Source organism: Vulpes lagopus, chromosome 7 (assembly GCF_018345385.1).
Source record: "Vulpes lagopus strain Blue_001 chromosome 7, ASM1834538v1, whole genome shotgun sequence".
NCBI lineage: Eukaryota > Metazoa > Chordata > Mammalia > Carnivora > Canidae > Vulpes > Vulpes lagopus.
This window is the reverse complement of record NC_054830.1, coordinates 82,657,776-82,681,715: the sequence shown is the minus strand read 5'-3', so window position 1 is coordinate 82,681,715 and position 23,940 is coordinate 82,657,776. Positions and strand designations below refer to the sequence as shown.

General features: G+C 40.8%; 1 protein-coding gene across 10 annotated transcripts in view; it reads right to left on the bottom strand.

Annotated features, from left to right (window-relative positions):
* Positions 1-234: 234 nt before the first annotated feature.
* The window catches only part of APTX (aprataxin), a 40,554-nt gene continuing 16,848 nt past the window's right edge, over positions 235-23,940 (bottom strand). The window contains exons 1-11 of one of the 10 annotated variants that reach the window (XM_041761147.1): positions 17,238-17,308; positions 17,031-17,105; positions 14,843-14,930; positions 8,976-9,025; positions 8,748-8,884; positions 8,005-8,051; positions 7,461-7,763; positions 6,440-6,499; positions 5,405-5,631; positions 1,259-1,362; positions 235-501 (exon numbers count right to left, since the gene is read on the bottom strand). In XM_041761147.1, coding sequence (XP_041617081.1) covers positions 347-501; positions 1,259-1,362; positions 5,405-5,631; positions 6,440-6,499; positions 7,461-7,763; positions 8,005-8,051; positions 8,748-8,880 — 1,029 coding nt within the window. In that variant the 5' untranslated portion in view covers positions 8,881-8,884; positions 8,976-9,025; positions 14,843-14,930; positions 17,031-17,105; positions 17,238-17,308 and the 3' untranslated portion in view covers positions 235-346. Of the gene's footprint in view, positions 502-1,258; positions 1,363-5,404; positions 5,632-6,439; positions 6,500-7,460; positions 7,764-8,004; positions 8,052-8,747; positions 8,885-8,975; positions 9,026-14,842; positions 14,931-15,707; positions 17,001-17,030; positions 17,106-17,237; positions 17,311-23,940 lie in introns of those variants that run through there. The other 9 variants (XM_041761142.1, XM_041761146.1, XM_041761141.1 and 6 more) reach the window with 9 other exon arrangements.

Genomic DNA, 23,940 nt, shown 5'->3' with positions numbered 1-23,940 from the left:
ATATATAGCCCACCCTCTGCTTCCATAGCTTGCATTAGGTCAGTCTGAACACAGCTTTGCTCCCCATTAGTCAGACTTGACATGAATCCTAGAGACTGAGGGGTAGGCCTGTCCCAGCCACCATCACCAGAGAACACATTCATGACAAACCCAAATTCCCCATTCCTGAACTACTTCAAGTCACCCCATATTGTAGCCACTCAGGAACAGAAACTTTCTTTAAAAAAAAAAAAAAAAGGCTGCATGTTTTAATTCAAGAAATAAAAGTTCACAAGCAATCCAGAACAGGTGCCAGGAATTCCTTCTAAACAGCCACACCTGCTGCAAAAGTTCAGGCTCCAAAGAATCACTTTGGCCAGTGCCTCCTGAGATGCTCTTTCAGCTGAGGAATGGAAGGCAGCAGCTGCTGGCACTCGTGACAACGGAGAGGCAGCTTCAAGAGCTCAGGCATCCCATCTCGGACACTCACTCTGCCAGCGTGCTGTACCATCTCTATCACAGCTGCAAGCAAAGAAAAAGTTTAGAGCCCAGCTGCTCTGGAAAACCAATATAAGATACCCACCCCCTCAGAAAAGCAAATATGACTCCAAATAAAAATATGCCAGATATCCTAAATCTAGTAAATTTGAGGTTAAACTCACTGTGGGGAAAATGGGCTTGATCAGATTATAAATCTGAGCAACCTGATTTTGAGATGATTACATTCCTTTGGGACACACTGTAAGCAATCCATGTTATTATGTCAAAGGCTTATTACCACAGTGCTTTCCCACTGGCTAGCCCAAGTTGGTCAGTGGTAGCTGCCATAATTAATGCCCCAGCAATATTGAGGCTCCACAGTATGCACACTGAGAAATGCTTCCTTCTACATACACCCAGCCCTCCCCTATTAATTAACCACTCTTGACATGAGGCATCCCCCAAAGCTCCTACTCAGCTGATGGCAAAAGAGACAACTGTTGAGCGCTTTCACATCCATCAACTCCAATAATTCTCAGAACAAGCTTTTAAGTTCCCCTGTTGTTACGATAGAATGTGTTTCTGACTCTGACATAACAGCTTTCTATGTGCCCCCAAGAAGTAGCAATCCTACTGAATCCAAAGAATCCAGTTTCTTCTAATGGGTCTCTACTTACAGGGACACAAAGTTGTACGTGGGCTTTTGAGGCCAGGCTATTAGCTAGGGAAACAACTAAATCAAGCATTAAGAATAGCTGAGAAAATGAAATAAATGTGAAAACTAAAGAACACTGTTTACCTTGTGATTCTAGGAAGTATTCTGTATTGAAAGAATTCCAATGTTTTTTGTTTTTAAGGCAAGGGGAATCAAAATCCTGGCTGATCACATGAAGGTGTACATGGCTAGTTGAGAGAGAAAAAAATTGACCATTAAATCCATTAAAAACTATGGCTTAATCAAAATGACAAAGAGTAAAAGTATGGGTATAGAAAATATTGCTAGTGTTTCCATTTAATCCAATTCATTCAACCATTCACTTAAGAAGATTTAATGCTCATTAAGTACCTACTAGAGCCATGCATTATTCTAGCATTGGGAATTTAGCAGTGAACAAAATGAGAAAGGCCACTCTCCTTCTAGAAATTATATTCTAATAAGGAAAGCCAAATTTTAAGAAATAAATGAAGAAAATTCAAATCATTAACACTGCTAAGAAAAATAAATAAATAAATAAATAAATAATGAAGAAAATTCAAATCATTAACACTGCTAAGAAAAATAAAGAAAGAAATAAATAAATCAGGGAAATGGGACACAGAGTGCACAGGGGGTAAAAATTACCACGTTAACTAGAATATTCAAGGAAGGCCACTCCCAGGCAGTGATTTGAGATGAGAAAGCAGTCAGGCAAGCAAAAATTTGGAGAAAGAATGTTTTGGGGAGCGGGGAGGCCAAGTGCAAAGACACTAGGATGAGAAAGAACTTGGTGCAACTGAGGAACAGAAAGGTGATACATATGGCTGGAATGGTTGGAGCCGAGGAGCAGAGACTAGGTAGGAGCCAGACCATAAAGAGTCTTACAGGTTGACAAGCAGTCTGCACTGTATTCTGCTTACAATGTCTCTGATTTGCATTTTTAAAAGATCACTCTGCCTGCCCCTCAGAGAAAGGACTATAAAAAGGGTAACAATGGATACAGAAATGAGTTAGGAATCTACTACAGAATAATCATGCCTTTGATTAGAGCTGTAGTGTTTGGAATATATTTTGCAATAGAACCAATAGGACCTCCTAATGGATTGGATGTGGTTTGGAGGTGCCACTTACAGAGATGGGGAAGCAAGTTTGGGGCAGAAAACCAAGAGTTCTCTTTTTGGACTTGCTAAACCCATTGTGCCTTTTTGTGTGAATCTGACTCTTAGAATCATTAATATTTCCTATTCCACCAATAAATCATCAAAACCAACCAAAATGGAATATGGGCAGTACCAAATAAACCTAACAGTATTACAAACGAATAAGGGAACCACACTGAAATGGGTCAGGAATAAAATAATTGGTGAAATGAACTTTGGAAAATAGTAGTTTGGACACTGTAAAGACGGAAAAAACTGTATATAAATACTATGAGTAAATGTCTTTCTCACAGGGTTAAGAGTTAGCAATTCTGCAACTATTTTATGCATATACTAAGATCAAACAGGTAAGTGAATTTATTAAAGCTAATAAGAACCAGAGTTTTCACTGTTGGAGAAAGAAATTACAATAACGGAAAGGAGGAGACAAGAATGAACCTTGAACAGTTGAACTGGAGCCAGAGATATTACTATAAACTTGTGTTTTTCTATACACAGTAGGTATAGAAGAAATAGGGAGGTATGTGTATCTGTGTGGGTTAGGATTCATGTATGTATTTCCTGGCTCTATATGCCAAAAGGACCTAGGAGCAAAGACACCCTGGAATCAACCACTTCTCTCAATATAGAAACCTAGCATTCAAGTCTTGGGTCTATAAATACCATTCTCCAATAAAAGGAACTAAATAAAATTAAAAGTTCATTCCAGGGCTAGAAAAGGAAAAACACAGGATGAGCCTGGTACATTTTGTTCCAGAAAAAAGCGCTCAAAAAATGTTGGGGCAATGTCAAATAATATAGGACCCAGCCTAAAGGAGCTTCCAAGGACTAAAACTAGAACAATTTGAGCAACAAAACAAATAGTGATAGACTAAATTAAAACCTATAGAATAAAAAAATAAATAAATAAATAAATAAATAAATAAATAAAACCTATAGAATAAAATAAATATCTATGAGTCCACACTGATAAATAACTGATTAACTACATATTGGAGAAAGGCAACTCTTCCATACAGAAAAATTCTAATTAATAAATTAAAGAGGATGAGGGAAACACAAAATCACCATTAGGTAAACATCATAGTAATAACTGTTGCAGGCAAGACCTTCCAATAAATGCTAAAATCATTGGGCAAAAGTTTGGGGAGAAACAGGATACTAACATAGTCCTTAACTATTCAAAACATTCATCAATTACAAAGGGAAAAATAGTAACTCTGAGTACAGAAACCTAGCAAACATCACCCTAACAAAGTGATCAAGGTTAGTATGAGTAATAAGCCATCTTGACATCATGTACTCCTTAATATGATATACTGAGAAGGATGCAAGATTACTTCTGTGGTATTCTGGGGGCAAAAAAAAAAAAAAAAAAAAGGCATAAACTCTATCTATCTTGAAAAAAAAATTTTTTTTTCTTGCAATGTACTTCCAAGTTTACTTATGGTACAAAAGTATTTAATAAGCGCCACACATTAGTACAGAAAAACACAGTCTAGGGATCCCTGGGTGGCGCAGCGGTTTTAGCGCCTGCCTTTGGCCCAGGGCGCGATCCTGGAGACCCGGGATCGAGTCCCACATTGGGCTGCCTGCTTGGAGCCTGCTTCTCCCTCTGCCTATGTCTCTGCCTCTCTCTCTCTCTCTGTGACTATCATGAATAAATAAATAAAATCTTTAAAAAAAATAAAAAGAAAAGAAAAGAAAAGAAAGAGGACTGATGGGGTAAAAAAAGGTGGCACAAAAATGTCATTTGGTTCAAATGGCCCATAATACAAGTCATAATTACCTGAGTGAAATGTGAAGAATGTTGGGTAGTTAAAAAGAAAAATAACCAAAAGAAATTGTGACACATGCTACAACACAGTCGAGCCTTGAAGACATTATCCTAAATGAAATAAGCTAGTCAAAAAAAACCGGATACTCTATGATTCCACTTATATAAAGCACCTAGGCAGTCAAATTTATAGAAACAGAAAGTAGAATGGTAATTGCCAAGGAGTATGGGGGAAATGGGAGATACCTTGGGAAGATGAAAAAGGTTCTAGAAGCAAATGACGGTGACAGTTGCACAACAAAGTAAACAAACTTCACACCAATGAACTATATATTTAAAAATGGGGAATGGGTGGGTGGCTTAGCAGTTGAGTGTCTGCCTTTGGCTCAGGGTGTGATCCCAGGTCTGGGGATTGAGTCCCGCATCAGGCTCCTTATGACAAGTCTGCTTCTCCCTCTATGTCTCTGCCTCTCTCTGTGTCTCTCATGAATAAATAATAAAATTTTAAGAAAAAAAAAAGGATAAATAAAAAAATTAAAATGGTAAATTTTGTTATGCATATCTTATCACCAAAAAAACAAATGAACAAATATAAATTTAAAAAAAATTCTGAAATCCAATTAGTCTGCTTATCTTGTTGCTTAGTTCAAAAAACTATGGAGGTTTGCCTTGCTTGCATTGTTTAAAAAGACTCAATTATTCCTTTCTGATAAAAAGACTCAATTATTCCTTTCTGAATCCTTCTGGGTATGAGCCAAATGCAAACAGGCTCTACATTTTTCTCTCATTTTATTTTTTTTTTTTAAAGATTTTATTTATTTATTCATGAGAGACAGAGGGAGAGGCAAAGATACAGGCAGAGGGAGAAGCAGGCTCCATGCAGGGAACCCCAAAGTGGGACTCGATCTTAGGACCCTGGGATCAGGCCCCAAGCCAAAGGCAGATGCTCAACCACTGAGCCACCAGGCATCCTTCTCATTTTACTTTAAATCTTAGATCTACTGAATTGTCATGACAAAAGTCAGTGATGTTTGTCTCCTTCAGGGCAATGGTCCTTAGTCATCTAGGGGTTTATAGATGCTTCTGAAAAATCTAGTAAAAGTCACAGGCACAAAAAATAGGGGGAAAAAAGTCATATGTCAAATCAGGCAGAAGGGTGGAAGTTTCAGCCCACATCATTGGAAACATCCCACCCTACTCCTCTGGGCCTTGGGACTATCAGCAGCCTTGGGACTATCAGCACACCCAAGCTGAATCCATCTGTCCACCTAGCCAGAACCAGAATGCACTAGGACTAGACACAACACTTACCTCATGCTGGGAATGGCATGGTAACCCAATCGGAAGCGGAGTTTGCTGGACCCAGCAAAATCTGCAATCATCTTTTCCCCCACAGTGTGCATGTGTTTGAGGAGCTCAAGGTGTTCCCCGGTCACAGCCTTCAGACTGGAAACGGAAGCCCATGGTAAGACCAGCCAGTGGTAACGAGCCTTGGGGTATTTATCCTTAATCACCACCACCTGCTCATCTTTGTAAACCTGGCAGAGGGGCACAAGAGAAGGAAACAGATATCCACCACACATCTTCTGAATACCACGTGCTATAATATTCACTAACTCACTTAATTCCCAATACAATCTTATGTAAAAGATTTCAGTATTCCAATTTTGTCAGATGGGAGCTGAGACCTGGTGAGTGTCTTTCACAGTCACATAGTTAACTAAGTGGGAAGTCTAGGATTCCAAACCAGGTCTAGTTGACTCCAGAGTCTGTGTTTGCAACCACCACACTACAAAGAATACACAGAAAATGCACAGTACAAAATAATTCCTAAGGATATGATGTAACATCCGTGCAAGCATTAGTTCAAATGCAGCCTTCTCCATCCTAATCCAGGAGGCCATGTGACACAATCATGTATTCCAAGAGCCCTATCAGATCTGACCCCTTGTCACCCAGGATGTAATTTAAGAACTCAAAGAATCCTCCCAGACTGACACCAAACTATTAATCTCAAGGCAGCCCAGTTTACTACAGTCACAGCATATTACCTGACACTCCCTTGAAAGAAACTCCAGTAAGGTTAACACAATCTCCCTTAATAGCACCCAGTTCAGGAGGAACAGGAAGAGAGGATATTCATTTGAAGAACTTTAGCTTCTCCAAAGAATTCCAGCTGCTAACTTACTGACAATGGGAAAAGCCACTTGTTCTCACAAAACAGTCTAATAAAACAAACCTCATTCAGAAGGACTGATCTCCTTTGTTTTCATTTGCCATTATGACCTCTGTGGAAAAGTCACTTAAAATATGAAGTTTATTTCAATGCCAAAATTTTATTCTGACCTGCATTTTGGGATCCTGCATAGAAATTTTCAAGCCTTGACTCCAGTGGCCCAATGATTCCTGAAACAAAAAGGGGCAAAGTAAATTGTAAATATTAATAGCTGTATTTGGTATTAGTTAATATTGTACATCAGCAAAGCCCAACCAAACTTAGGATTAAGATTAGTTTTTAAAGTGTATGTTCTCATTCATTTGGGGAATATAAATAATAGTGAAAGGGAATAGAAGGGAAGGAAGAAGAAACGTGTGGGAAATATCAGAAAGGGAGACAGAACATAAAGACTCCTAACTCTGGGAAACGAACTAGGAGTGGTGGAAGGGGAGGAGGGCGGGGGGTGGGGGTGAGTGGGTGACAGGCACTGAGGGGGACACTTGACAGGATGAGCAGTGGGTGTTATTCTGTATGTTGGTAAATTGAACACCAATAAAAAATTATTTTATTAAAAAAAAAAGATTAGTTTTTAAGAATTAAGCTATATCTCCTTTACTCAGTCATTTGCCTTTATAATTACTCTAAGCTGGCTTTACTTTCTTCCTATACAGGATTCAGAGCTGTGTGTCTAGGGGAAGGCTGGAAATGCCAGTGTGAACTGCATTTTCTTCCTGCTTTCCCACTCCATCTACAGCCTAACTACATTTCCACTTTGACATCAGTACTCAAATCACATGTCTATGAACAGTGTTCCAATGCTAACCTTCTACAGATAAACATATGACTGACCTATTTTAGCAGCTGAATGTTAAGTATACCATCATTATCTCCCTACCTTCAAGTGGCTTACCTCAGGAATTCTTTTTTTTTTTTTTTTTTTACCTCAGGAATTCAAGAGAAAAGTACAAGAAGGGACATTCACCCAAGTGATTAGTGACACAAACAAATGACTCTTTCATCATGGTTAATAATCCTCGTCATGGTTAATAACCCTTTACACATATCTGGGCTTTATAGTGTACAAAACAATCAAGCAGTCCTTATATCTCGTTTAATCCCCACATCATCTATCAAGCACACCACCCTCACCTTTTTGGTAGGTGCATCCTTCCCCTTCTTTAGGGGCACAGAGCATTGGCTAGAGTCACTCCCAGGTTCCAGTCCTGTGCTGGACTCAGCTTCCTGGGCAGCATCCCTTTCTATAGAATCACTGTTGCCTGACCTCTTTCTCTTCCTGTGTGTTTCCAGGCCAGGGCTCTCTGCCTCCTCCTCAAATTCTACAATATATGGATAAAGTTCATTCACCATGTGGAGAACCTGGCCAGGCTGCAGCTTCGCCTCTTGGTCCTTCCCAATTATGACTGAGTCAATGCTGGTGGGATTGACCCCTACCTATAGAATAATCAGAAAATAATTACAATGATAAGCAATAATTCCATTAGCAGCATAGCCACTGCTATGTTAACCATTTATAGCATGCTAGGCATCATGCTTAATGTTCACTCATATTACCCCATCACTTCCACACATGACAGAGAAGCTTTTATTGTCTATAGAAGAAAATACTCTAAAATCAACAGCATAAGAAAATCATCAAGTATAAAATGGAAATCCAAATTACAAACACACGTACCTGCTTTACCTTGACATATCCTTTGTTACATTCTGCTTTCAACTGTACTGAAAGAGATTTTAAAAAGTTAAATCTAAATGCCACAAAGAGCCAAGCACTTGCTCATATTCTACCTACAGGACAATGAAGCCTCACTTCAGGAGGCAACCTGACAGGGGTTTCCTCAAAGGCCTATGAGCAAAATCACCTGTTATGCAGGTGGCTGGGCTCAAAATCCTTCCATAAAATGTCCAACAGAGGGACGCCTGAGTGGCTCAGCTGTTGAGCGTCTGCCTTCGGCTCAGGGCGTGATCCCAGGGTCCTGGGATCGAATCCCACATCGGGCTCCAATCAAGAGCTAGATGCCATTGTCTTATAAAAATAACCCCTTCTGTGTAAGGTATTATGTAAAAGAGGAAACTATCCCATCACTTCTCAGACATGGTTTCAGGCTGGAGACCCCAGAATTCAACTGTCTCACTGCTCAATGAGGAATCTCCCTGGGCAAAGCAGGGTTCAGGATTCATGCCCACCACTCTGTATGTAACAGGATGGAACTTGCCTATTCCCAACATTAGCTATTTCCAGAGGGTAGAATCAAGGGTGAATGAGGCCCTGATATTAGCTAAAAGAGCTCAGTTCCTGAGTTTTGTTCATGGCAGACAGAAAGTTTCTACCAATAGCATCCAGGAAATGTGCATCTTTGGTTATCATTATCCTGAGGAACAAAACACAGTAATCTGCACATTGCTATGACCAATTACCTTGCTGTCGAGAACACTTCTTGTCAATGATCTTGGTCTCTGGGCCACGCCCGACCATGACTGCTTCCAAATGTGGAAGTTTGATTCGTTGGTGCTGGTTATCCTGTCTCACCAACCAGCACATCCGCATCATTACTCTGGGAGAAAAATCAAAAGAGAATCACTGGAAAGCTTAGCACAAGTCTTCCAGGGCCACACCCCAGCACCACCACACATGCCATCTACCACCTGTTCACCTTGTGGCCAAGATGACTTCACTTAGGTCTCAATTTTCTCACCTGTAAAACATGATGATGACAGGACTCATGAGGCTGTTGTGAGAATTAAATAAGATAATGTATGTATTTACCTCTGTGCCTAAATCATGCTAAGCAATCAAATACTTATGCTTATTGATATACTCTATGTGCTGGCCATTAGCCTACATGCCAAGGATAAAAGAATAATTAAACATTGTCCCTATCCTTGAGGGGCCTAGAGTATATTGGGGCAAATAGACTCATATATCAATTATTACAATATAATGTGATAAGCACCATAAAAAGGGATTAACCAGATACGGCAAAGCCCAGGGAAAGGAATGACTGACTCTGGTAAGGAATATCAAAAACAGCTTAATGAGGAAGGGATATTTATGCTGAGTTTTAAAGCATGAGAAGTTTGCCTGGCAGAGAATCAAGGACATAAGAATAGAGGATATTCTTCAGTCCATAGGCATCTTTAAGTGTATTAGAAGGTTTCCCTCCTTAATCATGTATATAACATACCAATATTAGAACAATATAGTTTACTGCTCCCTACCAGAAGATTGTCATTATAAATATACAACCCTCCAGTGTCTAAAGTGTGAATGTGGTACTCTGTGCAATACACAACCTGCACACAGTGAAGGAACTGGTTTTCTTTCGAAAACAACTTTTAGGGGCACCTGAGTGGCTCAGTCGGTTAAGCTTCAACTCTTGATTTCAGCTCAGGTCATGATCTTGGAGCTGTGAGATGGAGCTCTGCATTGGGTTCTTGAGATGCTCTCCCTCTACCCCTCCTCACTCACCCACCCTGCTCACCACTTCCTCCACGTGCTCACTCTCTCCAAAATAAATAAGTAAATTTTTAAAAAGAGAAAGCAAAGAAAACAACCTTTATGGCCACACAGAGTATCAGTAGAAGGAAAAGAGACAAGAAATTTGGGAGAGAGATAAGACCCGAAACAAAGGCAGGGCAAAGGGAATGGAAAGAAAGAAGATCCAGAAGAAACTGTGAAGACAGACTTAATTGCTGACTATATCAGGGAAATGACAAGGGAGTCAAGGGAGACATATATCAAGACTTCTAATTTGGTAATAGCCATTAACCAAAATGAGAAACACACATGATGACATAATTTGAAGTTAAATAGCAGATGAAGGGATGATTTCTGATTGAAACACAGATTAAGTTGCTTGTGGAAGATCCACAGGTCAAGGTAGATATTATGGGTAGAAAACTCAGGGAGAGTAATGGACTGAATGTATATATTTGAGGCATCAACATGGCAGAGGTGGTGAGGCAAAGAGAGAGCATGAGATTACCCAGAGAGGTAGAGCAGGGAATTATAGGCAGGGACATACGGTCTTTGGGATGCCTCCCTCAACTCCAGAAGCCTATATTGCTCAAGCCTCTAATGCTCTGAGAAATGTGCCCTGCAGGCAAGGTAGCACTTATCAGGCCTTCTGCACAAGCTTTATGTCCAAAGGGAAGAGAAAAGGAACAAGATTTTTAAAAACCAGAGTTTCATTACCATCTGCAAAGAAAGGAAAATGATGGGGTGCCTGGGTGGCTCAGTCGTTTAAGCATCTGCCTTCCATTCAGGTCGTGATCCCAGGGTCCTGGGATCAAGCCCCTGTAGGGCTCCCTGCTCAGCAGGGAGCCTGCTTCTGCCCCTCCCCCTTGCTTGTGCTATCTCTCTCTCTCTAATAAATTTAATTTAAAAAAAAGAAAGGATAAAAAAAATTAAAAATAAATAAATAAATAAAATAAAAAAAGAAAGGATAACGCAAAGCAGAGTGAGCAAATAAATGCGTGCTGAGGAGATGCAAAGTCACAGAAATTCGGTCAGGAAAGGCTTTGGAAACCAACCCACTGAAAAGGCCAAGAGGACTGATAAGGAAAAAAATAAGTGGGAGGGGATACTCCATTCTTATATTTTTTTTAAGATTTTATTTATTTATTCATGAAAGACACAGAGAGAGGCAGAGACACAGGCAGAGAGAAAAGCAGGCTCCCTGCAGAGAGCCAGATGGGGACTCAATCCCAGGACTCCAGGATCACGCCCTGGGCCAAAGACAGGCACTCAATGGCTGAGCCACCAAGGCATCTCATATTCCATTTTTTAAAGCACAAGTGACAAGGGTATTCAGTTGGTTCAATCGGAAGAGCATGCAACTCTTGACCTTCGGGTCACGAGTTCGAGCCCCACACTGAGAGTGGAGAATGCTTAAATAAACTTAAAAAAAAAAAAAAAAGGCAAAAGTGACAACAGATTTCGGCAATAAGCCATGGGTGAGGGGTGGAAGGCAGACCTTGCTGGTTGACCAAGAGGATCTGCCCCAGGAAATCACCAAAAAATACCAGAGGTGTTGGAACACTAGGCTGAAAAGTTTAGACTTCACATCAACAAAAGACAACTGCCAAGAGTCTGCAGTTGCATGAGCTCTATACTGAGCTGCATAGAGAAGTGAAACGAGCTCTGTGTAGGCAGGCTGGAGCAGAGAGATCTAGAGTCGGAGATTAGTAACAAGGTTGTCAATACAACGTGGGCCAGAGTGAGGTCCAAAAGTTCAGCAGGTCTTTGTGAAGGAGTGGATGCAAGAGCATGAAAGGGAGCTGTAAATCTAAAATCCTAAACGGGGCAGCCCGGGTGGCTCAGCAGTTTAGCGCCTGCCTTTGGCCCAAGGTGTGATCCTGGAGTCCCGGGATCAAGTCCCACATCAGGCTCCCTGCATGGGGCCTGCTTCTCCCTCTGCCTGTGTCTCTGCCTCTCTCTCTCTCTGTGTCTCGAATGAATGAATGAATGAATGAATGAATGAATGAATGAATGAATGAATAAATAAATAAATAAAAATAAAATCCTAAACCTACAGCCTCAGATGATGATGGTGCTACAGGCAAGTCCCACTTTTAAATGCTGCTTTCAGAGGAGCATCTGTTTGCACTTGCTAGAAACTGATGAATGTGCAGGTAATGGACTGAGAAGTTATGTCTTCATCAGGCTTTGAGAAGTAAGTCATGTAGTGACTGACTACTCATGGTAATAAAAGAAATCTGGAGAGAGCACAGTTTGAGAGCAGGGACAGCAAGGGATCTGATGGGGAGATGAGAGCATGGCTGGATGTTGCAGGATAATAGGAACTACCCCTCCTGCCACTCACATATTCATTCCTACCAAAGTTCTGAAGTTATGATGTTCCTATTTACTACTTCTTGAGAAACTAAAGTAGCGACTGCACAATGCTTATGTAACTAACTGGAAGCAACATTTTAACCCATTTTAGCCTCCGGTTCCAATTTCTATGAATGAAGCATTTTAGAATATGGGGAATACATAATGATGGGTGCCCCTGAATCTTTACTATAGTCCACATCTGATAAAACTCCATAAACTGCAAGTTCTTTGACAGAAGTCAAGCCCATTTTTTGCTTATCCCCAGTAATTAATACTTGGCATACAACAATACAATATGTATTTGCAAGTGAATCACCAGATGATAATCCTATCCAGGTTCTCTTCCCTTCCTTCTCTCCCCTGCTCTGGCTCCTTTTCTTATGTGGTCCTTTGCTCCTCTCTTTGGGCAATCCCATCCTCATAACTATGTGGATAAATCCATCTACTGTGGATAAATAAATTTCCAACTCTCTACTTTTCATCTCAGAGTTGTAGGGATAGGTCAGGAAAAAATTCTGCTTATATCTTAAGGAACCAAAGTAATCTGACAGACCACACAAGCCCAGCAATCTGGTAACATGGAACAGTGCCATCCAGAAGAATTTTTTGCAATGATCGAAGTGTTGTAAACCTTCATTGTCTAATATAGCCACCATGTGACAATCAAGCATCTGAAATGTAGCTAGTGCAACAGAGGAACTAAATTTCTCAGATTTTAACTTACATTTAAATAGCTACATGTGGCAGATGGCTACCATGATATCCAACCCAGCCCTGATCAGTCCCTAATTCCCCAGGCTTGAGGTTAAGACCCTCATATTCTAATCCCACAAAGGTTACTTATGTCATCTCCTATTTCCTTTCATAGAAATAGCCCCATCCTTCCCTTTCCCCAGGCTCATGTTTATTCTTACACACAAATATAATCCTCAGGTATGTTGTACTGAGTCATGTCTCCCAAGTAAGTCATTCTCAATACGATCTCCTGGCATTGGATTATACCCTCTCTTCCTTCCTAGAATCCTAAATCCTTCTCAGTTTTCAAGTCCCACCTCCTCTAGGGACGTCTTCACTGAACTATCTTCTCTTCTCTACATTATGCTATTGGGTGTGATCAATTTATCTTCACAATTCCCTGAAAATTGGGACAGTGGTTAAGCGTCTCCCTTCGGCTCAGAGCGTGATCCCAGAGTCCCGGGATCAAGTCCCACATCGGGCTCCCTGCATGAAACATGCTTCTCCCTCTGCCTGTCTCTTTTTCCGTGTGTCATAATAAATAAATAAATAAATAAATAAATAAATAAATAAATAAATAAATAAATAAATAAATAAATAAATAAAATCTTTTTTAAAATTCCCTGAAAATTAAATGTGGATATAAGTCCACTCTCCAAATAAAATTACAGTTTCCTTGTAAACAGCCTGCATCACTGCCCATCCACAGAGAAAACTCAAGTCTCTAGATCATTACCCTGGGCTAGGCCTGGTGTTATATTTCTGAATCCTCTGGTGTTCAGCATGCCTTTACCAAGTGCATACCATCTGCTAGGTACTTGTTAAATGTCTTACTTGTATCATCTCATTTAATTTTCCCAGTAACTCCCATTCTAAGGAAAAGAAAATTTAAGGCTTAAGAAAAAATAGGTAACATGTACAAGCCACATAACCAATGTGTGCCAGAGAGAGGATCTGAATCAATTCTAAAGAACAGAGTTGTAATCACTATACTATACACCTTTTGTCTTCACTCATTTGATCATTCATTCAAAATTACTACATGCCAGAGCGCCTGGGTGGTACACTCAGTTAAGCATCTGATTCCGGATTTTGGCTCAAATTGTGATCTCAGGGTCATGAGATCGAGCCCTCCATCAGGTTCCATGCTCAGCACAGGGTCTGCTTGAGATGCTCTCTCCCTCTGCCTCCACCTCATACCCTCTAAAATCATAAATAAATCTTTAAAAAAAATTACTACATGCCTACTATGGCTTGTGCTATTCTAGTACCAAGAATAAAGAAAATATATCTCATTCATATAATACAGGTGTAATGTATCATTCCTACCTTCAAAAGGCTCAGTCTTATGGGGGAGAGAAACGCAAAAACACTTATAACCAATGTAGTATGTATAATGATTGGTCTGTGCAGAGTATCATGGGAGCACAAGGCTGGAGTACCCAACTCAGACTTGGAAAAAGGAGATGTCAAGGAAGATTTCCTATAGGAGGTAGACTTAAAATGAGTCCTATATATAAGGTAGGTTAACTAGGTGAAAGGGTCATTCCAATTAGGTGAGAAGGAAGTAGATAAAGGAAACAAGACAATTCAAGTCAAGGGGAATAAACAAAGAAATTGTTTAAACAAAGCAATAAACAAAGAAATTACAGAGTACACAGGAAGAAGCAGTTCGGTGTTGCTGCAACCTAAAACATGAGACTAAAAAGAGGATGGAGACACAAGCAGGTCTAGAATAAGCAGAGCCCTGGGTGACTGGCTGAGAAGCTCAAACTTGAGAAGTTCCACTGGATTTTGCAATTTAGTAAACAATAAATATTTGCTTAAAAAAAAAAGATCAAATGAATAAGCAGACATTTAAATGTTACTAAGCAGGACTTTGACACAGATTTGTGTCAAAGATCATTTGGGGGAGGAGGGTAGGTGTTACTTCTATTACCTCATTTGAGAAGATATGTGGGGAAGAGGACACGAGGCGAGGAAATCATTCAGAAGGCAATCATATTTCAGGTGAAAAATGATGGTGCCTAAAGTAGTACAACAGTAGGGATAAAGAAAAGAACACAGATTTGAGAAATATTTAGGGGGTAAAATCATCAGAACTTAGTGATCTATGTGACAAGAGCAAGTACAGGAAAGACATGGAGTTCTGCTTCAGATCTGTGAATTTGAACTGTCTATGGGACTTGTACAAGGCAGAGCTGTGAGCAGAGTGGTCAGAGGTGACGGTGAAAGTCAGAAAAAGGGTCTAACCTAACAACTTTGATTTGGGAGCATGTAGAAGGGAATTAAAACCAAGCTAGTTGATGTGTTCACTCAGGCGGTGTATACAGAAAGAAAAGAGCAGTCGGTCAAAGTCACAAGCCTTGGAAACACCCAACACTTCCGGGGAGGAAAAAAAAAAAAAAGAGTATCCACAGGAGAAATGGCTGGTGAGAGGTACATGGAGAAACAGCTAGAATGTAAGTTCCTTGCAGAAAAGCATCTGTCTTCTTCATCTCTGTATCATAATAAATGTTTGTTAAATCAGTTGTATTGTCCTAGAAAGCAAAGCAGCAGGAAGTAAGAGTTTCAAAAGAAGCAAAGGGATCCAAAAGTGACTGGAAAAAAAAAAAAAAAAGTGACTGGAAAATGTCTCTTTGGTTTGATAATCAATTACTGTGACTTTAAGGTTAAAATTTCAGGGGAATATAGGTCTGAAAGCTAGAGAGCAGAAAGGAAGGAAAGGTGAGGAAATGGAGACAGAATTTAGAATACTCTTTAAAATAGTATAAATGGATGGATAAGAAGGGGAATAGGATTACCGGATGACAGCTAAAGGAAGGTGGATCACTAAGAAGTCTTCCTTTCAGGGCACCTGGGTGGCTGTGTTTGAGCATCTGCCTTCGGCTCAGGGTCTGATCCAGGGTCCTAGGATCGATTCCCTCATCTGGCTCCTCGCAGAGAGTCTGCTTCTCCCTCTGCCTCTCTCTTGTGTGTCTTTCATCAATAAATAAATAAAATCTTTAAAAAAAAAAAAGTCATCTTCCTTTCTTTCTAGTTTGGGGGGTTGAGAGACAGGTGACTAGGGATCTGAGAAGTGTGACAGTGTTTATACACGACAAGGCCATAGACAGGGCAGAAAAGATGTTTTCTCCATAAAACAGTAGGTAAGAGGGAGGGGTTTGAGAGCTTAATGAACAGTTGAAAAAAATCATTGTAACACAGTGGATAACATCCAGGCTTCTTAAGTGCAACTGCTTGAGTTCAAATTGTGGCTCCATTACCCATCCACCACTGTGTGACTTGATGTCAATTATTTAACCTATGCCTTTATTTCTTTAGCTGTAAAACAACATTAAGAATTGCTCTCTAAAAAAAAATTAAAAAAAAAAAAAGAATTGCTCTCTAGGGGCACCTGGGTGGCTCAGCGGTTGAGGGGCTGCCTTCAGCTCAGGTTGTGATCCCAGGGTCCTGGGATGGGAGTCCCATATCAGGCGTCCCACACGGAACCTGCTTCTCCCTCAGCCTATGTCTCTGCCTCTCTGTTTCTCTCATAAATAAATACATAAATAATCTTATTTTAAAAATTGCTCTACAACACATGGTTGTCACAAGGACTCAATGAGGAAGTACGCACTTTCAGCGTCTAGCAAAAAGTAACAGTTTGACACTATTATCGCTGGTTGACACTGAAGACAAGAGCTAAGGACATGTAATAAGATCATCCCACAGCACTGACTGTGCAACTAAGGTGGAAGGGCACAAATCTGTATTGTCTCCTCACGTGTCCAGTCCTGCCTCAAGTATTCTAATGATTCCCAATATAAGTTAGATTCCCTAAAGGTTCTAAACCTGGACATTAACTCCATATGGAAATTATACCTCTGCTCTATTGAACCAACACCGGCTGCGTGAGGAAAAGCTTGCTTCTTCTGGCCCTCCCATTAGGCCTGTTAAGGAGGATGTGAACGCCCCTCAAGTTCCTTTCAGGGAGCGTTTCTGGACGAAACAATGTCCTTCCTGACAACCTGAACCGCCTGCTTGGGCTGAACAGTGCCCATTCTCTAATCTTTTGTCTGTTTGTGTTGTGACCAAGCTAGGGGAGGGGGCCGGATGAACGAACGTGAGGTGGCGCGGCGACCAACCTGAGGGCCTCCGAAAAACGGCCCAAGGGAGCTTGAGCAAAGCGAGACGCCTACAGCCCGAGGATGGAGCAAAGCCTGACGGGAAAGAAGCCATTAAAAACGTTACTCAAGGAACATCATTCAAGGGTAGTAATGGCCCCGGCGCAAGGCCCACAACCACCGCTTTCCACCCGGCCAGCAGAGGAGGTAGGCCGACAACCGCCTTACCTCGAGACTGTGGAGACAGACAAGCCAAGTCACTCTTCAGAGCCGCACCACTTCCGGCGCTGTGGGATGACGACACACGCTGGAGCACAACGAGCGACGTCACCAGTGCCCGCCCAAAGATTAGTTGAAAGGGTCTCGCCCAATGCCCGGATGCGGAAGCGTCCGCCCCTATTGGTCCCTGCGGAGCCGAGGACCTAGTGCGGTTTCTGGCAATTTTCCCGTTGGGGATGAACACAGCTTCTCTCCCTCTGCAAGCCTCTTCCCTAGCACCACCTCTCGGTCTCGGAGCCTGGAGAGACTTCCGGCAGCTATCCCCTCTGTGGCCGTTTCTAGGCAACTGTGCAGTGCCGGGATTCTCCCTTTGTTAGAAGCAGCTCACTACCTTTATAAGGCCATCTTTTCCGCTGCAGGCAGAACCTGCTGTGGCATTGTTTTCCTGCCTTCTTTAAAAACTGCAACCGACTCTCTCTTTTCCCGGGGAGAAGGGGTTGGAGGGGCTAGCGGTAGGGAAACCTGATTGTTTTAATGCTGTCTCACTAAATGAACTGGCTGACAGGCGGTTAGGGAGGAGAGAAGCAGCGGGATGCCATGCGGGACTGAGATGGGTTTACCGATTTTTATAGCAATTACAGGATGTTCCCGCAGAGTCGCGTATTGCAATTATGCGAAGGCATTTTGGCAGTTGGAAAAATTCCTATCTTGTGGGTGAGGGCATAGTTTGTTAATTTTTCCCAAACTAAATAAAAACTGAGCTTCTTAAGGAGTCACATTTCTTGATCAAGATGGAATATTGTTTCCTTCAATAGAAAAGCAGGGTCAACGGTATGATAGAGATACCAGAGCTAGCAAAATAGGGTGGGAGAAGCACAGAAAAGAGACTTCCTCTTTTTAGCAGAGAAGATGAGGTTTATATTAGGGTCATACCAGGAAGTAGGGGAACACAGGAAGCATCTTAGCGGCCACACAGCCCTCATGGTAGTGGGATGTGATTCACACTGCTGGAGGTAAAACCAGGGTAGCTGTGGTCACCTGACAGTTCCCTCACAATTAAGCTTCTCTTAACCTCTGCTTCTACCTGCCCTGCCTTAGCGTGTCTTGCATTCAAAATTGGATTATTTACTATATATTGTGCAAAATTGGGCAGTTTCCATGCCCAACCTATTAGGACTAGCCCTTTGCCTATAGCATATTACTGGCCACAGAAGCAGGGTCACACGGCACAAATGGCACAAGGGGGGGTGACAAACACTTAAGACTTCCACAGACCCTAAAAAGACATATCACAGATACACAGAAATTAATAAAGAGTTGTTTGTGGTATTATCTTATGTTGTAGCCCTTAAAGTATAATCCTTGGATAGTAGCAGTAGCCTCACAACACCTAGAGACTTGTTAGAAATGCAAACTCTCAGGCCTCACCCCAGGCTTCCTGATTCAGAAACTGGGAGTGTAGCCCAGCAATCTGATTTAACAAACCCACCAGGTTATCCTGATGCATGATCAAGTTAGAGATTCAAGTTAAGAAGGCAAAGATTTCAAACGGTACAGCATGATAAATGTGTTTTGTTGGCCTGATCAAGGCTTTTGAGGGCCCTTTTTTCCTTTTTCAAATTCAAAAAAAATTTTATTGGTGGCAAAATACACATAAAAGTTAACATCTAAGCCATTTTTAAGTATACAGCTGAATAGTGTTAAGTATATTCACAATGTACTGAATCCATCTCCAGAACTTTTTAATCTTGCAAAACTGAAACTATGCACTGAACAACTTCCATTTCCCCCTCCTCTAGCCTTGATAACCACTAATTTACTTTCAGTTTCCATGAATTTGACCATTCTAGATACTGCACATAAGTGAAATGAAACCATGCAGTAGTTGCCTTTCTGTGACTGGCTTATTTCACTTAGCATAATGTCTTCCAGTTTCATTACTTGTAATGGGTCAAAACTTCCATTTTAAGTCTAAATAACACTCTACTGCATATATACACCACACTTTGTTTACAACTGATTTGTCCGTCAAGTCAATGGCTGTTCGGATTGCTCCCATCTTACGGCTATTAGGAATAATATGAATATAATGAATAATCATGCTATGAACATGATTGTACAAATATCTCTTCAAGATCCTGCCTTCAATTCTTTTGGATATATACCCAAAAGTGGGATTGGTGGGTCATACAATAATTCTATTTTTTGGTTTTTTGGGGTTTTTTTTAAGATTTTATGTATTTATTCATGAGAGAGAGAGAGAGAGAGGCAGAGACACAGGCAGAGAGAGGAGAAGCAGGCTCCATGCAGGAGCCGGATGCCAAACTCGATCCCGGAACTCCAGGATCAACGTCCTGAGCCGAAGGCAGATGCTCAACCTCTGAGCCATGCAGGCGTCCCTAATTCTATTTTTGATATTTGAGGAACCACCTACTGTTTTCCATAGAAGCTGCACCATTTTGCTTTGAACACAAGGGTTGCAATTTCTCCACATCTTTTTTTTTTTAAGATTTTATTTATTTATTTGAGAAAGAGAGAGATCACGAGCAGGGAGGAAGAGCAGAAGAAGAAGCAGACTCCCCACTGAGCAGGGAGAACAATGTAGGACTTGATCCCAGACACCTGGGATCATGACCTGAGCCAAAAGCAGAGGCCCAACCAACTGAGCCACCAGGTGCCCCCAATTTCTCCACATCTTTGGTAACACTTGTTATTTTCTAGTTTGGCTTTTTTTTTTTTTTTTATAGCAGTCATCCTAGTGGGTGTGAGGTAATAATCTCATTGTGGCCTTGATTTGCATTTCTCTAATGATTAGTAATGTTGAACACCTTTTCATATGTTTGTTGGCCATTCATATATCTTCTTTGGAGAAATGTCTATTCAAGTCCTTTGCCCATTTTTTTATTCTTTTTGGTCCCTCGTTTTTAAATCAAGTTATTTTGTTATTGTTGCACTGTATAAGTTCTTTTTATATTCTAGATACTAATCCATTGTCACATATATGATTTGCAATTATTTTTCCCATTTCATAGATTGCCTTTTCACCCCATTGATTGTGCCCTTTGATGCACAGAAATTTTTAATTTTGATGTTGTTCAATTTATCTATACTTTTGCTGCCTGTGCTTTTGGCATCATATCTAAAAAAAATCATTGGAAGTTTTTCCCTTGTTTTTTTCAGTTTTAGATCTTATATTTGGATCTTTGACCCATTTGGTCATTTTTTATATGGTGTAAGGTAAACATACATCCAACTTCATCCTTTTTGCCTGTGGATATTCTGTTTTCCTAACACCATCTGTTGAAAACATTGTCTTTTCCCTACTGCACAGTCTTGAAATCTTTGTTAAAAATCATTTTGACCATATATGTAAGGGTTTATTTCTGGCTTCTCTGTTCAATTCCATTACTCTATATGTCTGTCTTTATACCAGTACTACCTGTTTTGATTACTGTGGCTTTGTAATAACTTCTGAAGTCAGGAGTTATGAGACTTTCAACTTTGCTCTTCTTCAAGATTGTTCTGGCTATTCTTCTCAGGGGGTTTTAATTATATTTTAATTCCAACAGTTATAAATTAGAAGATCTCATGTGAAAATCGGGATTCTTAGTCTCTTGAAAAAAAAATCAATAAATCCAGCAAATTCTGGCAACAAATAGCCAAAATTGTGACTATCATGTGCTCTCCCGTTTGCCACTGTCTCCCTCCAACTCATCTATAACTTCTCTGGTCCCTGAAGGCCCTTCTTTCTTTGAGACTTTGAGGATCCTAGTCTAAGGGAACAGCAATTGGAACCAAAAGACCAACCTGGGGAGATTACAGTGTCCAGAGATTTGCTCAGAAAGAAAAGTACAGAATCCTGGGAAGAGGGAAACTTCATTTTGTTTTTAGTTTTGGGGGGATTTGTTTTTGTTTTGTTTTGTTTTGTTGGTGGGGGGATAGGTTGGGAAGGAAAGGGGAGAGGTGTCAGAAAAGACCTGAGGAAAGGGAAATAAACCAAGCCCAGAAGGTTCAAAAGGACACAGACAAGGGAAGACAGGAGAAGAATATTCCATATCTATGATCTACACTGAAAAAAGAGCAATATACAAAAGCCCTACAGCAAGCCTTAAGCACGTTCTTTCAGGCATGCTAGAACTCCAGTGGAGCTGAAGAGTAGACAGTGAAAGGAAATGATGAGATCTGAGCAAGGGTCAGATAGTAAACCATTTATGAACTATGTGGGCTTGTCCTATATTCAATGAAAAAGCTCTGAAGAGTTAGCCGGGGAATAATATTATTTGATTTTTGTTTCATTGGATGGTATGGCTGCTGTGAGGAAGAATGGACGGGGTGGGAGGTGGGGTGCATGGGGCAAGAACAGAAAAGGTGAGAGCAGTTAGGAGTATACTGATATAGTGCAAAGGATGTCAGCAGCCCAGACAAGAGGAAAAAGACAGACTGATTAAAGAGATGTTTTGGAGGCAGCATCAACTGGACAAGACATATTTTTCTCTGTAGGCAGACCCAGGTGAGATGCCAAATAATAAAGATCACTTAGTGGGGATAGAAACAAAATCTAGTGAGCTATAAATTTAGTTGCATGTTTCATATATCCAAAATCTTCTCACTGCAGGCACCCACAACTCTACCTGCAGGCTTCCTCTGGACCCAGGAGCCTTTCCTGAGTGCATAGAGGCCAGAAGTGAGGGGATCTATACCCCTGGGATCATTTGTGAAATGATGTAAAGAAGTGGATGGAGGGATCCCTGGGTGGCTCAGTGGTTTAGCGCCTGCCTTTGGCCCAGGGTGCGATCCTGGAGTCCCGGTATCGAGTCCCACATTCAAGCTCCCGGCATGGAGACTGCTTCTCCCTCCTCCTGTGTCTCTGCCTCTCTCTCTCTCTCTCTCTCTCTCTCTCTCTCTGTCTATCATAAATAAATAAATAAATCCTAAAAAAAAAAAAAAAAAGAAGTGGATGGGTTAAAAAAAAGTGGATGGGTAAATTTGTTTACTCATCTTAGGGTGAAACAATTTTGAAGTATGTGCAATGCTGTCTCCCAGAGGCTCTCTAGCAACACTAAGCCCCAGTTGCCCTGAGTGGTAGCCTGCACATTGGCTTCCTTCCCATCCCAGCCTCTCTTCTCCACTCCCTTACTGGGGCCTCTTTGGATCATCTCCTAAATGACATGCTAAAATCCTTGCCTAGTGTCTGTTTCTGGGGGAATCCAGCCTAACAAACTCTTCCTATTTTCTACTGATATCATTTTATTTCTCTTTTTAGATAAGGTAATAATTCCTACTCCTCCCCAAACTTTTAATATTACAGTACAAAGATTAAATCATATTCACAAAACACTGGGGCAAAATTACAAGGAACTTGGTGAAAAAAATCATTACCTTTCTTTATAAATAACTATGATAGAAAAATTAAAAACAGTATTTGGAAAAATAGTATTGATTTTGGCTAAATATTTATTTTTTTAATTTTTTTATTTTATTTTATTTATTTATGATAGTCATACAGAGAGAAAGAGAGAGAGGCAGAGACACAGGCAGAGGGAGAAGCAGGCTCCATGCGCCGGGAGCCTGATGTGGGATTCGATCCCGGATCTCCAGGATCACGCCCTGGGCCAAAGGCAGGCGCCAAACCGCTGCGCCACCCAGGGATCCCTTGGCTAAATATTTAAAGTAAATACTTTAAAATTTTTCGTAAGAAACTTGAGTATGTTTCTATAAATATTACCTTTTTATTCTTTTTCTTAAGACTTTATTTATTTGAGAGCATGTCTGTGTGAGTAGGGGGAGGGGCAGAAGGAGAGGGAAAGAAAATCTCATGCAGACTCCACACTGAATATAGAGCAGGACTTGGGGCTCAATCCCACAACCCTGAGGTCATAACCTGAGATGAAATCAAGAGTTGGACGCTTAACCAAATGAGCCACCCAGGTGCCCCTGTGAGTGTTACCTTTTTGACATTGGGTTTCATGATGAAACAAAATATATGTTTTCTGATTAAAATTCCTTAATCATAATCTTTTCAAATTCTTGGTAGTCCCATCTATAATTGACACACCAATAGAGAAGTTCTATCCTATACATCACAGTGTAAACATGCTAATGCATCCATAAACTATACCCTATAATTTACTTTAAGATCTACCACCTATAATTTACACCTTATTGTTTTTCAACTCCTGCTTTTAGGACTGTGTTAACTTCCTACTATGGGTTGATTTCATAGCTTAACTCCTTCAAGTTTCTATATTTCTAAGAGTTCAGGGAATAGTCACCATTATCCCAAGTAGTGACATTCATATCATTGATGGTTCATGTTATAATTTTTATTTCAATCAGCAATTCTTATTTATGTAAATCACAGATGTTGTGCTGGTCTCTCCTTAAATGTCTTATAAACATATTAAGGAGAAAGTCACAGGAAGTTCTAACTTGTCCTGCCTTCCCTCCCACCATCTCCTCACTCCTAGCCTTGTACCAGCAATACTCAACTTCTTACCCTTCAATGCCCTCCTATCCAATACTGAAATGGATGTTCCTACTTCTTTTCCCCACTTACTTACAAATATTTATTGAGAGGGGATCCCTGGGTGGCGCAGCAGTTTGGCACCTGCCTTTGGCCCAGGGCGCGATCCTGGAGACCCAGGATCGAATCCCACGTCAGGCTCCTGGTGCATGGAGCCTGCTTCTCCCTCTGCCTGTGTCTCTGCCTCTC